Below are 16574 nucleotides of genomic sequence, written 5' to 3' on the forward strand. Positions count from 1 at the left end.
GGCTGTTAGGGCGTGGAATGCATTGCCAGACAGGGTAGTGGAGTCGGCCTCATTCAAGATATTTAAGCAGCTATTAGATAGGCATATGGACGATAGTGTATGGTAAGTGTGGAGGTTAGATACACCTTAGGTTGAGGGTAAAAGTTCAGCACAACACCGTGGACCAAATGGTCTGTATTGTGCTGTACTCTTCTATGTTCTATGTTTCATGTTCTAACCTCAACTCTGGACCCTTATTAAGAGGCCACAATCATGCAGGAATAGATTACTGCCTCCATTGAGACTGGTGATTGTATTGAAGAATTTGCTGCTAAATCTTGTGTTTTGTTTGGCTTCTTCTCTCAGAACTATTGTACACATTGAACAATTGCTGTAAAGGGATATTTCATAGCACTCTTCAGCTGCTGTCTGAATGTAGTTTGCGTCACAGCATATATTACAGTGTTTGTACAGCAACTGAGTAGCTGCAGCATGAAACCTAATTCCTGTACATAATCATGTATCCAGATAGTCTGAAAACCAAAGGAATACATTCGGTTCCAAATTGAATACAGCATTATCATTGACCACAGCAGGATAAAATTTGCTGAGATAACAAACAGTAAAATGATGGATTTCCTTCGACTCTGCATTTCTAGGTCTCTGGTGCTCTGGTCAATGAGTCTCCTGCGGGCTTCGCTGGTCACGAAAATGTGTCGGATGGTCAAAATATTGAGCAACAGAATCAATATGAATGGGAGACCCGGAGTGAGAATGTGATGGAAGAACTCCAGTGTGACCCAGAACAGAGATTTCCGGACGTCCATCGTTACACGGCAAAACCAGGGCCTGTTCATCAGCCAATACTGATCTGTTAACATAAAATACCAGAAAATGTTCTTTAAACAGCTCAGCACAGACACTGTGCCTAGAACCACAGCCGCTGTTTTCTCGTTGCAATATTTGCTTTTCAGTTTGTGGCAACAAATGGCCAAAAATCGATCAAAGGTGAAAGCGACAGTGAACCAGACAGAACAGTCAATGACTGCATAAAGCAGGATGGCGTGGATGTTACACACAGGGACGGAATACAGGAAGATGAAATGGACATAATAAACAATTGGTATTTGTCTCATAATCAAATCGATGATAATGACCAGTAGGTCTGTCGCTGACATGGCTGTTAGGTAACAGGAGACACATTTGGAGAGACCACACTTTTTGCGAGATAGGATCATTATCGTCACTATGTTAACTGTGTGGAAGGGAAATAAGCAATAAAATTACACAGGTATTCAAAATTACACAAAACTGAAGATGACTTCAGGTGACGTCTCATCAACATGCTATTTGATTGTAAAAAAAAACTTCCTTAGTTTTGTAACTTACTCCTATTGCAATAAAGCCCCGAATTCCATCTGCTTTCTTATTGTAATGTGCACCTGCATACCCACATTCTGTGATTCATGCACATGGATAGACATATCTCTCTGCAGTGACACACTTTAAGTCTACTTTCCCTTTAAATAACAAATTTACTATTGTATTTTTCAGGCTATTTGGACAGCCACACCACGCATCCACCTGAAACTCCATCTGCCAGTTTCTGTCCCATTCTTCTTGCCTGTCAGTCTCCTATCTTTTCTCTACCCGTCAGAACCTGCTTTCAAAGCTATCTTGGTATCATTCGCAAACTTTAGTATGTCGCCCTTTGACTGCAGATCATTTGCATCAATTGCAAATATTTGAGTCCTGTGACTTGAACCTTGCAGCATCCCGTTGGTCATAGTTTGGCATCGCAAAACATAGACCATCCATCCCGAAACCGTTTTCTCTGTCATTCTGCCAATTTTCTCTCCGAATCAAAATGATGGCGGAACTTTTCTTCGATCACTTTGCCCTCTCAGAAAAAAAACATTCATAAGTAAAGTACGATTTGATCTCTGTCTTGAGAAATATTGCCATTGTTGTTTTATTCAACTCCATCTAGTTACAGCCACGTCCTCTTCGTTGTAACTGAAAGTGGCTGATTTCTCTCGTTTTCCATCACCCACCTTGCTCATCTGCACGTTTCTGAATTCACGGTCGTCTACCAGCTCAGAAGAAAATGCCCTTAGGGCCAAATTAGTTCCCACTGTTCAAAATCATCCGCCCAACAATTCTAATGCTATTTTTCAGCCCTTGGCCCAAGGCATAGTTTACATTGGCACTTCAACAATTTCTTTGAAGTGATGAGATTTCTGCCTCTTAGCGGTGCTGACTTCCAGGTTTCCACTGCCATCATTTTTCTTTATTTCCCCTTCTCTAAATCTCCTGCCCCTTATTTGAAATGTATGCCACATCAAGGCAAACGTTTCTTCCTTTCTTCCCTGTCTTTGTCGCTCATCGTTTCACATGACTGCATCAAGTCGTCTCTCGAGCTCTTCTGTTCTAAGGAAAACAATTCCAGTCTATCAAATCTCTCATCATCACTGGAACTCTCTATTCAGGGCAATATCATGACATATCTCCCTCTGCACCCTCTCCTCTACTACCATATACTTCTTATACTGTGGGTTTCAGAACTTCTTCTGAACTTTGACTCAAAAGATGACAACTTGAGTAGGGACCTGGAGTGAGAAATAGGTAAAAAGGCATGGATGTTATCGGAGGAGACAAGGGGATGCGGTCTATTTGGAATGCGGCATGCCATTCGATGTAAAGACAGAGATAACTAAAATTCTGGCTTTACCAGACCAGAAAATTAGTTTGATAGATCGGTGAGGGCAAGAGTGAGGTACAAAGGCAGACAGAGTTTAGTGAGAGAAGACGGGGCAAGTGCTTGGTGCTGAATATGAAACAGAAGTAACTTTGGCAGTAGCTGTAGATGGAGAACCCGCATACTAAGGTCAGAAACAGGCTCAGTCAGGATCAACAGGCTTATTGAGGTCGACGACGAGGGAAATATGCCTTCACTCCTATCTTTTATGCCTAAGGAAAAAAAACAACTCACTATTTTTGTCCCAGTTTTCCTCAAAGCTTTATCCATTAAGGATCGGAATAATTCCTCAATATTGTGAGAGTTTCAGACTTAACCACTCCCTTCACGCAGGGAGTTGTTGATGGGTGTTTCCATTGTAATTGACAACCTGTCAACAAACCTATCAACTCCAGAGTTGTGTCGAAATCAAATTACACCAGCTATCATGATTGAATTCAAACTCCTCCCTAGGATATTCCGATTCGATAACCTAATGCCAATAACAATCTGTCATCGCCTGTGGTCAAGAAAATGCAAAGTTGAAAGTAAGAGACATTTAATAAAAAAAGGGAACCAAAGGGAAATGACAGGAAGCTACAAGTTGAGAACAATAAGACCAGTGTCTGAATGGGCTGTAGAGACTTTATTTTCTCTACCGTCGATGTGTACGATTCTATGTCTTGTGTGCTTATCATGCAAAGGGGATCAGGGTCGTGTCTAGTCCTGGGAAAGGTGTCTGAACCTTGAGAAAATCCAGTTTGGGGGAAAAAAAGCATTGAAGAGCCTTCGCTCGATCTGATGGATGGAAGAAGATAGAGTCAAAGAGACATGCAACACAAAAACAGAACCTTGTCTATGCTGACCAGATTTCTCAAACTAACCTAATCCCATTTGCACGTGATTAGTTTGTAATTTTTTAAAATCATCCCAACCCACGTAAGTGTCCAAATGTCTTTCTTCCTATTCTTCGGACGGGTCATTCCAATCACGAAACACCCTTTTCATGAAGATGTGTGTTACAGGTCCCTTCTAAGCGTCTCCTTTCAACCCAGAATAACATTTCCTCTAGCTTTGGGCTACACCGCCTTGGGACAAATGCATTGTCTATTCGCTTTATAAGTGTCCCTTGCGATTTTTGAAGCCTCCATTAGATCATTATGCCCCATCCTATGCTCCAGGGGAAAAGTGTCCCAGCTGATTGAGACTTTCCCTGCTACTCAAACCTTCCAGGCTTGGTGACTTCCTTGAAAATCTATTTTTCACCCATTCCACCTTTATAAAACCCTTCCTATCTCAGGGCGAGTAGAATTAAGCACTGTACTCCAAAGGTAGCCTCACCGGATATGATGACCTCACCAGATACATACCAGGAATGCCGATGATCGCTAAAATGGGGTAGTAGGCACCCTGAATAATCCAAATCACATCCTGAATTCGAGACGGTAGAGATATCCATTCCTGGGAAAGCCAGTAAAGCCCAAGGTAGAAATTTCGATCCATCGTTTTAAAGAATCGAGTCAGCCACGCTCATAATCCGAACTCTGCTTCTCTTTGGAAGTAGTGGATCCCTGTTTGTGAGGTAGATAGCACTCCCACCGACAGGATAGTGTGTAACGTTTCAAGGATTCCCTCATTAATACAGAACGATGTACCCCTCCAGGGACAAAATGAGGATCCACTGTGACTGACGTTAATGACAGATTCCACAAAGACAAGTTCATTAACCCCTTCCCATCCAGAAGACTTCTACATCATGACACAGAAGGAATATCTGCCCTGTCCATAAGGGTGCTGTGTTTCCAAACGTAAAATCAGCTATTCTTCTTCCAGATTGTGTTGAGATTCGTCGCAGAACTATAGTAAGACTGAGAGATAGAAGTTTTGCCCCAGAACACTTTGGTGTGCTGAACAAAGTTGTAGAGCCGTCCAGCATGGAAACAGACTCTTCTGTCCAATTCATGATGCCGACACAGTTTTTCAAAATAAACGAGAACCATTTGCTTGCTTTTGACCAATATCGATCCAAATACTTTCTATTCATTTCGCTGTCGAAATGTCTTTTCAATGTCTTACGTGTCCCTACATTGACATATTCCTGTGAGGATGAAAGATAAGAATGTCAAGATTCGCAAATTATGATTCAGAAGAGATATTGAAAGCTTAGTCAAAACGAAAAAACGGATGCACACATTTAGGAAACTGAAATGAAATTAAACCCCTGAGGAATATGAAGGAAACAGGAAAGAACTTAGCCGGGAATTAGAAGGGCTAAAAGAATCCATGAAAGGTTCTTAGCAATTAGGATCAAGAATTTCAATGTATTTTATTAGTATTTTAGGATCGAGAGTGTAACTGGAGAATCACTCAAGGCCAAAGGAAGAAATTTATGCATGGAATAAGAGGAACTAGGTAAGTCCTGAATGAATACTTCGCATCAGTATTCACTCAGGAGAACAACATGGATGATGTCAACATTCGGGAGGTTTATGTTGACATGCTGGGGCTTGTCAATTTTAAGAAGGAAGAAGTTTCGAGTGTCTTGCAAAACAATAATGGGCATCTATACTAAGGGCCTAATGCGTTCTATCTCAGGATACACAGCGGGACAAGTGGGGAAGGAATTCTTGAAGTTTCATCAGAGTTTTTTTTATTGTCATTTGCCTCAGGAGAAGAACCAGGAGGCCCAAGAGTAGTTAATGTTTGTCGTTTGTTTATGAAGAGCTATGAGATTAATTCGGGAAATTAGAGGTCACTGTGTCTTACATGTGTCCTAGCTAAGTTATTGGCTGAAAATTCTAAATGACAAGATTGAGTCGCATTTGAAAACACATGGGATAGTACATTGTAAATGGCTGGACACTTCGGAGCATTGATGTACTGAGATTCTATGTCCATAGGTCCCTGACAGTGGATAAGGTGATAACAAAGGCATGTGGGAATTGAGCATAGAATTTCCAAGTCGTGTTGCACATTGAACAGGCATTTTTGGAGTGCAGTGCACATTTTTGCTCAGTTGATGACAGGAAGGATGTGGAGGCATTGGAAATAATGCAGAAGTGGTTTAGCAGAATGTTGCCTCGATTGGAGTGCATTAGCAAGGAATAGACTTTAGCTAAACATGTCTTGCTTCGTTAGAGCATCGGAAACTGAGGGGTGATGTAATGAAATCATTAAAAAAAATAAGGCGGATGAAAAAGGAGGTTAGTCAGAGGCTCTACAACGTGAATATTTCAAATAATAGGGGCATAGGTTTAAAGTGAGAGGTGGAAACATTAAACGAGATGTGTGAGGAAATCTTTTTATTAAACTCAAGATAGCAGGTGCACCTGATGAGCTGCTGATTCAGTTAGAATGAACAGCTAACATCGCAACTTTTAAAAGGCATTTAGACGAATGAATGAACAGGCAGGGAACAGAAAGTTGCAGACCATACACAGACGAATGGAATTAGTTTTCAATAGCAGAATGGTTGGCACAGACATGATGGCTAAAATGCTGACTACAAGGTGAAGAGTTCTATGTTCTATTTTATCACCATATCTATCAAAGAATTCATGCCTCAAAGTCTTTCTCTATCTGCTTCCTGACCCTTCTACCTTGCTCCTACTGGATATAATGTTCCTCCTTCTGCATCTGATTTTGACAGTAATTATCATGTTTTGTGCAGGTTCCATATTCACTATTGCATGCCTGTTTATCTGCCAGCCCAAATGCTTGGAATGTGTTACCATTTCTCCTCCTACCAATTCCGATGGCAGCACATTCCAGGTACGTGCTGTTCTCTGTGATTTATACAGTTAGTATCAGAGACCTGGGTGGTGTTGTTGGATGGAGAAACTTTGGGTAACAGATACACAGTTGTTTGCAAATAGCATCACAGGTAGATAGGGTGGTTAAGAAGACATTTAGCACGCCTACCTTTATTGTTCAGAACATTGAATCTCGGCTTTGGTACGTCGTAACGACACTGTGAAAGATATTGGTGAGAGTACTTTTAGAACACTCTGCAGTTCTGCCCCCCCCCACCCCCCGATACAGAAAAGCGATAATTAAGTCACACCAGGATTTCACGGCGACTGGAGGGTTTGAGTGAAAAAGTGGGGCTGGCAAGCTGGAGCGTTTTTCTGTTTTTTTGTTACCTCGGAGATTGGGTAGTATCCTGAAAGAAGTTATTTGAATCATGACGACCATCGATAACGTGAATATCATGGGTCATTTTCCGAGGGTATAAGATTCCAAAACTAAAAGGCATGTTTTCAAAATGAGGAGAGAATGGTTTAAAAGTGACCTTAAAATGAGAACATTTGAAATGCAATTAGACCGCAACATGAAAAGAAAAGGTTAGAAGGATTTGGGACAAATACGTTCAAATGGGAGTTAGTGATAATGAGAACTGCAGATGCTGGATAATCTCTGATGAAGGGTCTAGACCCAAAGCGTCAGCTTTTGTGCTCCTGGGATGCTGCTTGGCCTGCTGTGTTCATCCAGTTTCGCAATTTGTTGTCTCAAATGGGAGTTAGATTGGTAAACTTGATCGGCAGGGACGGGTTAGATCTAAAGTTCTGTCAACTCTGCTGCATCACTCTGTGACTCTATCTCCTTTAAATACTCCATCTCTAACGTTAAACCTATGCCACTGATGTTTGAAATTTCCACCCAGGGAAGAAAAGGATCCAACTATCCACCTTATACATACCTCTTATAATCAGACACGTTTCTATCCGATCAACCATCAGCTTCTTACTCCACTGAAAACATTCATTTTTGCCCAGCATTTCCGACTGGCTAATGCTTCCCAATCCAGGCAACATCCCAGTAAAACTCTTTTTCACCCATTTCTAACACTCCACATCTTTCCTGTCATGTGGCGACCAGACCTCAGTGCAATACTCTACATGTAAACTGAATAAAGTTTTGTACATCAACATGAATTGCCAACTTTTGTAATCAGGACTTAGACCTATCAGAGCTCATCCTCTATGCTCTCTTGACCACGTTATCCAGTTGTGTTGTTGCTTTCTGGAAGCTATGGCGTGGACCCTAAAATCCCAATGCCTATCAGTTTCAGGATGGGTCCTGCCATTTTCTACATACATTTCTCAGGCAATTGATGCACCAACATTCATCACCTCACACTTTCCCGAACTAAACTCCATCTGCCATTTCTCTGAGCAAATTTCCAACTGATTTATGTCATTTTACATTTTTGACAGTATTTCTTTCCATCCACATTCCATCAATTTAAGTGTCGTTTGCACACCTATTAACCAGACCAACAACATATGCATTCACATCAGTTGAATGCATACTATAAGCATCAAATTTTCCAGGACTGATGCTGAACAAGTAATTCGGCTTTCTCTCCTCAGTTGTTCCCTGACTTCGAATTGTTTTCAGTATTTTATTTACAGAATCTGCATTTTTAAAAATTAATTTGCTGATTGCATTTGCTGTAAAACAAAATGGTGGATGGCAAATAATGGAGGGTATATCCTTACATGACAGCGGATGCAGGTTGATTGTTAAAATGGGCACGACACTTCAAAGATTGCAGATTTAATAGTTTGTTGCCATTGTGGAGGATTTTAGTAGCAAAGAGAGTTTGGACAGATTGGCTTTGTTTTGCCTTGGAGCCGAGGATAGTCATTAAGGACATTGTTGAAACGTTTCAAGTTGTGAGGAGCATAGATAGTCTAGAGAGACAAGAACTCCACCATTAGATGGGACGATCAATGGCCAGGGACATCAGTTTAAGAAAAGGTGTGGGAGGCACAGGGGAAATGTGAGTAAAGATATTTTCAAGCACAATGTGGTGGTAATCTGGAACACACAGCCTCTAAGTGGGTAGAGACAGGAAATTTCATAACGTTTAAGCAGTATTTACTTTCGCACTTACAGCGCTACTGCATACAAGGCAATAGCTCATAATCTAGAATATCAGATGAGGTAAAGTGGGTGCCTTATTTTTGCCAGACGGAGAGATGATGGACCGAGGGGACTTTTCTCTGAGCAGTGGATTTCCATGACTCGACGAGAACATAAGCTGCAACTGTCGTTCATTGGGGAAGGAGGCTAGGAGAGATGGTAGAGGATTTCAAAACTATGAGAGAGCTACACAGAGATACGAGAAAATAGGTGAAGTTGCAAGACATTCCACTTTTCTAATCTGGACCACCATTCAATACGACCATGGTTGACTAGGCGTTTCAGTATTGCAATCCACTTTCTGTCCATACTCCATGTATCCATTACCCACAAGGGCCATGTCCATCTTCGCCTTCAACATATTTAATGAACAGGTAACTTAGACAGGTTCATATCTCTCTGAGTGAAGGAATAGTTCTCATCTCAGTCCTGAATGGTTTGCTATTATTCATAATCTGTGATCCTAGTTTTTGACTTCCCCAAATTAGAGAACATTCCTTCTGTATCTAACCTGCCCAATTCCATTGAGATTTTATTAATGTTTGTATTAGATGCCCTCCTCATTAGTCAAAATTACTGTATTTACAACGTCATTCGATGCAATTTTTCTTCACCTGTCAGCAGGACATATTGCACACTACAGACTATAGAGGTATGAGGGAGGAGTTGGGCAGAATTGACTGGAAGAGGAACCCAGAAGGAAAGACAGTGGAACAGCAATGGCAGGAGTTTCTGGGAGTAATTCAGGGATCGCAGAGAAAAAAAAAATCATTCCCAGGAAAACGAAGCATGGTACAAGGAGAATGAAGCAACCATGCCAGACTAAGATAGTTCGGGGGTGACATAAAAGCAAAGGTGAAAGCATATATTGTGGCGAACAGCAGTCGGAAGTCAGAGGACTACGAGGCTTACAAAGACCAACTGAGGGCAGCATAAAAAGAATTAAGGAGGGAGAAGATTAAATATGGGAGTACACTAGCCAGTGTTATAAATAAAGCCTGCAAGGCTGAGAAGATGGTAATAATCTAGTGTGTTCTGCCTGAGAGGAGGCAGGCACTCCCATAACATTGCATAAGCATATGGTTTAGGAATTAAGATGACACGGAACTGTACACAATGGATAAAGTGCCGGTGAATGATTTTATATTTAATTGATATTAGTTTGATATTAGTTATTCAACATTGCAGTAACATAAAGAAGGACATCTTCTCATTGAGTACGTATGATACTATGATATATGGTCCACACAAGTTGTTATATACTTGTTGGCAATAGTCAGTTTTGCAAACGAGAATTCTGGTCAACTGAGGTAGCAGTTTCCTCCTTTGACTGAGTATACGATGAGGGTTCTGCCTTTTCAAACTTGCTCCTTGCCTGAGGCATGGTTATTCTTTGGTTCAGTTGACCACCAGTCTCTCTCTCTCTCTCTCTCTCTCTAAGAATAGAGCATACAGATGATCCCCTGAAACTTCCACAGTCTTCATGTACATGCTTTCATGGCAGGAAATCCATTCATTTCTTGTTAAATGTGTTCTGTGATAGTGGCAGGTTTTCGATTATTTCATTCATTGACTCTCGTCTGAGTCAAGAAACCACTGGTTACACCTGGCCAAGACAACCTACTCCAGAAACAAAGATCGTGATCACATTTGTGTTGGATATCCCAAGCCAGGTGGAAGATGTAATCTGCCACTGTATGTCCAGATCTATCATAATCAGATAAGTTTCAGTAAGATCTTCTCTGATTCTTCCACACACAGTATTTCACCCTTGCCCTCTGTCACGTCCTTTAACAACACTGTAATGTACAAATCTCTTGTAGCACTGAAACTTGTGTCTACTGAAGATCAACTTACCACTTGCCTTTTTTCCTCATACTTGTTGTCTTGCTTTCAGTTATTGGTATACAAGGTCACCCATATCACTTTGTTCCTTACTGCTTCCTAATAATTAAATATTTCATTAACACAACGGCATTCTATTCTCCTTAATTTTCGATAAGGTCACACTAATCTTAAGTGTACTGCATCTTTTGTATATTTTCTAATTAACTCAGTCTGTCCAGAAGGCCTTGAAGCCTCTTTGTTTGCTCCTCATCAACAAACCCGGCAATATAACATGTTATTCCTTTGTCCAAAATCTTCGATGTACATTATGAATCGCAACGGTACACCAGCTGGTTTCCCTTGCACTCCAATAATCACAGCTTTCGACTGAAAAGACCCGGCTTTTATTTTTGTTTGTGTACTAATTTTCAGTACTGGCCAGTAACATTCCTGCATTCGTGATGGTTTTAATTTTGAACATCATCCTATCCTGTAAGATTTTATGGAAAGCATTCTAACGTCTATTAACACGATGTGGAGTATTTTCCCACATTCAATATAATCTCTGCCACCTAAAAAACTATAGAGTTCTCCAATATGGTTTTCTTCTCATAAATTCATGCTGCTTATTTTTTGTTCTGGTTGGTGTCGAAGCTGCTTTAAGATGTCTGTCAACGCTTTACTTGTAGTCGACATGAACAATTCCCAAATACCGTGTTGAGTTCCACAAACGCTATGTCCCGGATTGTCCTGTCCTCAATTTTAAAAAGTTGTGTTACATTTAAACTCTCAATCTCCTGGATCATCACAGAATCTTCATGTTTTGAGCTATGACATGCCAAAGTATCCATGGAATATCTTTCCACACCCTATCGTGCTGATAAATGCAAATTATTAGGTCCTGGAGATTGAACAACTTTTGATTGCATTTAGTCGGGTAATAGGTCAGCACAACGTCGTGGGCCGAAGGGCCTGTATTGTGTGATACTGTTCGTTGTTCTTTGTTGTATGTTCTATAAATTGTACTGCCCTTTAGTGTTCCTGCTGCACCTGGCAATCTGAGGCTCTAAACTAAAGTTACTTGATATTGAAGAAGATTTTACAGACGAAGAGAGAAACCAATGATTTCCACTTGCAACTGAGTTGGTATGGAAATTCATTCAAATGTTCATGACTGGTCAAATATTGAAAGGGACAACGAGGATTATCAGCTCACACAGGGAATGGTGGAGGCATGGAAACAATGATACTAAGAAACAATCGAGTCAGATTTTGGTAATCTATTTAAAGTCAATTGGAAAATCAGTTGAAGAGTTAACATTTCCAGAATAATTGAAAACCGAATTTAAAAAAAAACAATGCATTTTATTGAGTCACAAATTCTGGCATCTTCTGTGACGAGGCAAAGACATGGATGTTTTGAACCAACATGACTTTTTGGGGTAATTATGGTTTATTCCTTATATTGGGTGCAGGATAGGAAAGAGAAGTGAGTTTAACAGAAGGTAAGTATGATACGAACAAAAGTCAAAGGAATTTCTAGTTCAGATACAGAAGAGAATTAAGATGCAGAATACGTTGTACTGATTGTTATGATGAGGTAAACATGCGTGTACTCTGTTGAGGCGGATGCCAACAGGGCACAAATACTTAAAGGAGGAAGGGATTTAATTGTAATCGAAAGGAAGGACAGAGGATTTTGCTCTGAAGTTTTTGGTCTCCGTTTTTAGTACTCAAGAGTGTAAAGTGCAGAACGGAAATTGAAGAGTTTTTATTTTCCCAGCTGCTCTGTAAATGTCGAATTGCACAGTGTATTTAAACGATCTAACAGTGACTACCTCCTGTGGTTGTGTGATTCTGTGGTAAGGGCTTCAGAGCGGGGACTCGCTTCCATATTAGCATCTAAAACGTCATTGATCTCTCAAGGTGAGCTGGTGCTTGGAACTTTCATTGTACACATTAATAGTCATATCACTTCTCATGTGTGGAGAATACTAGAGTTCATTTCCGAGTGTGCTCACATCAAAATACATCGGCTGATGGAGAGAATCAAAGCCTCTCGTACAAACTATGGCCAAGTAACTAAATCTCACAGAAATTGAGGAGTTATTTGATACACATTTGTCATAACAACATATGGCGAATGTTCAGTCAGATTTCACCTGATACCAGCAGCTGGGACGACGTTTGTAACCCTCCTCAACTTGCTTCTTCTGCTGCTGTTGAACTGTGTGTTCTCGTCTGTTGAATACGTTCCCTTAAGTGTCGATAGGCCAATTATTACTTAAATATTAATGGGAATACTATAATGATGAGACCATGCGAGAGAAAGTATTGACATGAGTGGAATGAAAGTACATTGTACTTTTTTTTTCTCTGACTGCATTGCAACAGGTTACGGGACTTCGGAGCCCCGAAACTTCAGCTGCTCAATCCTTACACTTTATTCATGGCTTCTGTGTAGCTCACAAGTTGAAACTGTACTCAGGCAATTTGGGCCTGTTAGAATCTGTGTCTGTCACTGGTTTAATAGTGTGTTTGTCGTGGTAAACCTGCTGAAAACTATCGACTAAACTTACTTCTCAAATTTGGAAGGACGTAAGATAGAAAGCGACTTTCAAAAAAAAAAATCTACAATCTTGATGTGACGCTGATTTCGGTTAGTATTTCTCCTGTTTAAATTCCAAAAGCTCTTTCTGGACAATAGTTTATTTATAACATGCTGATCATGTCCACCAGGGAAATAAAAAAGGAAGCTGTGTACCAATTTGATAGAGTTTATTATTGAGACGGTCCTGAGCTTTTGGAAACGCCGATAGGAGAAAAAGTATAACAACCATCAAAGTGATAAGGGCTTACGCTGGATAAATCGGACTGTCATTGGATCCCAAAAGTTCATTCCGCTTTCTGTTCACAGATGCTGTAAGACCAGGATGTGTTTTTTTTTCAAGAATTTATGTTTTTCTTTCTGATTTTCAGCATCCGCAGTTCTTTATTTCATTTTATTAGCTGTTTTACTTATTTTCTGAATCTGTTTGAAAGATTGTCACTGGCCATAATTGTGTCGATAATATCCTCCGTCTGTATTGGAATGTTGTTAAATGTTCAATCCAATAATCATACTAGTGGCTTCCCCAAAAGATTTTTTTTCTTTTCTTCAACGAAATGCTTTATTAATAAAATGTTTTCAAGAGGCATACACAGAGACTGGGGCAATTTTGTTCTCCATGGTAGCATATGTATCACAAACAAACATTGGGTTTTGAATTTATCCAGCAAACACAGCAATGCCATGTCTTACTTGTACAAATGTTGTGTATACTTGAGGCATCAGAAGGGTTCAGTTTAAGTTCAACAGTAAGAAGCCAGACAAAGATAATCCCCACTGTGCCTTGACAGTATCTGCTCTCAGCTTTCGTGTGCCCCTCAGCGCACAGACCTCGACTTTAGACTACCAGACTGTAGCGCTAGGCCGAGGTCAACGTCTTGCTTTTGAAGACCAACAGTTTTCAGATGGACCAAAGAGCGTATGTGACCGAGTTGGTGATTCTCCAGATGTAAACCATATTTGTATCCCTTTGTGTTCTGGGGAACAAACGGGAGAGCACAGAATCTTGCGACGCAGAGCTGCTTGAAACAAGCCAGTAATATCCAACAGCGTCTTTCCGCAGACTTGCTTTGCTATGCCATAGTCCAGAAGGATATGTGTCACTGTTTCTATCACTACCACCCCCTGCGCCCCCTCCACACCCCTCAGATATGTGTGCAAACTACCGTCAGGATTGTGCTGTCTATTCAGCATTGATTTCATGCTCAAACTAGTGGAAATTCACATGAAAACTATTGACTTTTTAAGTCAGGGCAAGACTACTGCAAATTGAGACGAGGTTGACATGAATGTCATTTTGCTGGCAATGTTACAGTTTTGACAATGTAAATACATTTTAAATATATTTCTGATTTTCTGTTGAGAGGTGTGCCAAACATAGTTTTTTGATGTGATTTGAAAAGATATATCAAGGCAGTTTATTCATTTTGCCATTTTTCCCCTTTAATTTGCCACAGAGTTATCACTTAAGGCAAGCAAACAAGAACACAACTCTTGTTTAGAAAATCGAAACACCTGGAAGGATTTTCTGTTACATTCGGTTGTACTCGATTCACGGTTAGCAGTGAATTCACCATCTGTAAAACACCAGTCAACACTGTGACGTGCATTGTTTGAACTTCAAGTCACATGCAGACATTTCTTTCAGATTTTGTACTTACAGCATCAGTCACTTGACCATGGTGGGACATAATTCACAGAACTTTCAATTTAAGTTGATTGTCCTACCTTCATTATTTGCATCATCATGTTGATGCAAAACTGATATGTTGCTATCGATATTGGTTAATACCATAATTTTGATGGAACACACCCTTCCAAAATCTGTATCACTGAAATACCTAGTATGATTCTTTTGCTCAATTTATTCTTAATGATAAATTGGTAGCGGTGACAATTAATATTGGGACATTAAACCGCCTACTATATATTGATTTGTCTTGAAAAATATGGGGATGTCCACTTGGCCAGTGTATCTAAAAATCCAAATCTAGTGGTGATGATCTGGGCTCATGCACCACTGCATTCTGTTGAAGCCAAAGAAGGATACAATATTTCTCAAGTACCAGTTACGGAAAAACCTTATTATTCCACTAGGATGGGGGCCTGTAAGTGCTGATGTTTCCAATTTCTGTGCACGTTTAGTCATTTGTAAGAGTGACTTTTTTTTAGATTGTTTAAAGGAATGTACTTGAGTTGTTGAAGCTCAGTCTGCTGGTGTCTCATCTGGGAGGTGAACTTTGGTGATGAATGTATTAAGTTGTTCAGCTAATGTAAACAATGTAATGTAAACCGGTTACATTGTGCCACGTACCATCGAGCTTCTTAAAGCATATTTCCGTTCAATGCATTAATGTGATTAGCAAGTATTTTGTCATAGACCTAGATTGTGTAGTGCTGATAATAACCACGTTGTTACAGTCAAAATTTGCATATATATATATAAATCCAACACCTATACATCACTTCTAGCGAAATGATGTTGCGTAGTGCGTTAATAGTGTTCATGCATATGTGGAGTTTAGCTTTGTGTGAACATTGGTTTCTAAAGCTCTTTCAAACATCATCGCTAGAATCCGAATTCTGTTCATTATTTTCTTTAAGAATATCGCAGGGTCAGCCTATCAGGAATGAAACGTCCAGGATAGAGTTACAAGTTTGTGCAGATTTCATTTATGTGCAGCGTTTGGTCAATCAATTTACACTGTGTCTTCTGGTACAGTAACACTGATAGTGACGGTAATTTATTTCCAGAAGATTCAATTTATATAATTTCCTTTGAATTTTATTTGCTGTCGGTTAGGTCTGAAGATATACAGCAGTAGGTAAGACAGAAACAAAACGCGTGCAGCAACTTTGTTCACCATGTTCGAAGACTATATTTCACATTCTAGAAATTTGGCTATTTTTTCGGCTTTTCTTTACGAACCATTCGATTCATGAAGAAAGGGTTTTGCTGCAAATATATTCGCATGGATTTTTTATCAGGATGGCTCAAGCAAACGTAGAGAATTTGGAAGAAACTCAGCAGGTCTGTGAGCATCTGTGAACAGACTAACTTAGTTAACGTTTCGAGTCCAGTGTGTCTATTCTTCAGAACTGGAGTACAAAAGGAGGTCCCATACCAGACTAATAACATTAACACTGTTTCTGTCTCTATATGCGCAGCGATGCCTGTTGGTTTCTCCAGCGTTCTCTGTATCTGTTTCAGATTTCCAACCTAGGCATTACTTTGTCCTTTACTTGGTGTCTTATTTCTTTTTCTCTATTTCAGTGAAGGGGTATGCATTTTTAGACTAGGCAATATTTTCGACTAGACAGAGATATCATGAAATGGTAGAAACACGTAAACATAGACAGTAGGAGAAGTATGAGGCCATTCGGCCCTTCGAGCCTGCTGCGCCATTTTTCACACTCACGGATGACAGTCCAGCTCCATAGCCCTAAAGTACTTTCTCCTCATATACTTTGACACAATTCGCTCGTGTCAACAAT

General features: G+C 40.1%; 1 protein-coding gene across 1 annotated transcript; it reads right to left on the reverse strand.

Annotated features, from left to right (window-relative positions):
* Positions 1–311: 311 nt before the first annotated feature.
* LOC125449136 (probable G-protein coupled receptor 139) lies at positions 312–4305 on the reverse strand. Its single transcript, XM_048524796.2, has 2 exons — positions 4087–4305; positions 312–1234 (listed from the first exon to the last, which is right to left on the reverse strand). The coding sequence occupies exons 1-2, from the start codon at positions 4217–4219 to the stop codon at positions 348–350; spliced, it is 1020 nt and encodes a 339-aa protein (XP_048380753.1). The 5' UTR covers positions 4220–4305; the 3' UTR covers positions 312–347.
* Between the last annotated feature and the right edge of the window lie 12269 nt (positions 4306–16574).

The sequence above is a fragment of the Stegostoma tigrinum genome, chromosome 43 (assembly GCF_030684315.1).
Source record: "Stegostoma tigrinum isolate sSteTig4 chromosome 43, sSteTig4.hap1, whole genome shotgun sequence".
Classification (NCBI taxonomy): Eukaryota; Metazoa; Chordata; class Chondrichthyes; order Orectolobiformes; family Stegostomatidae; genus Stegostoma; species Stegostoma tigrinum.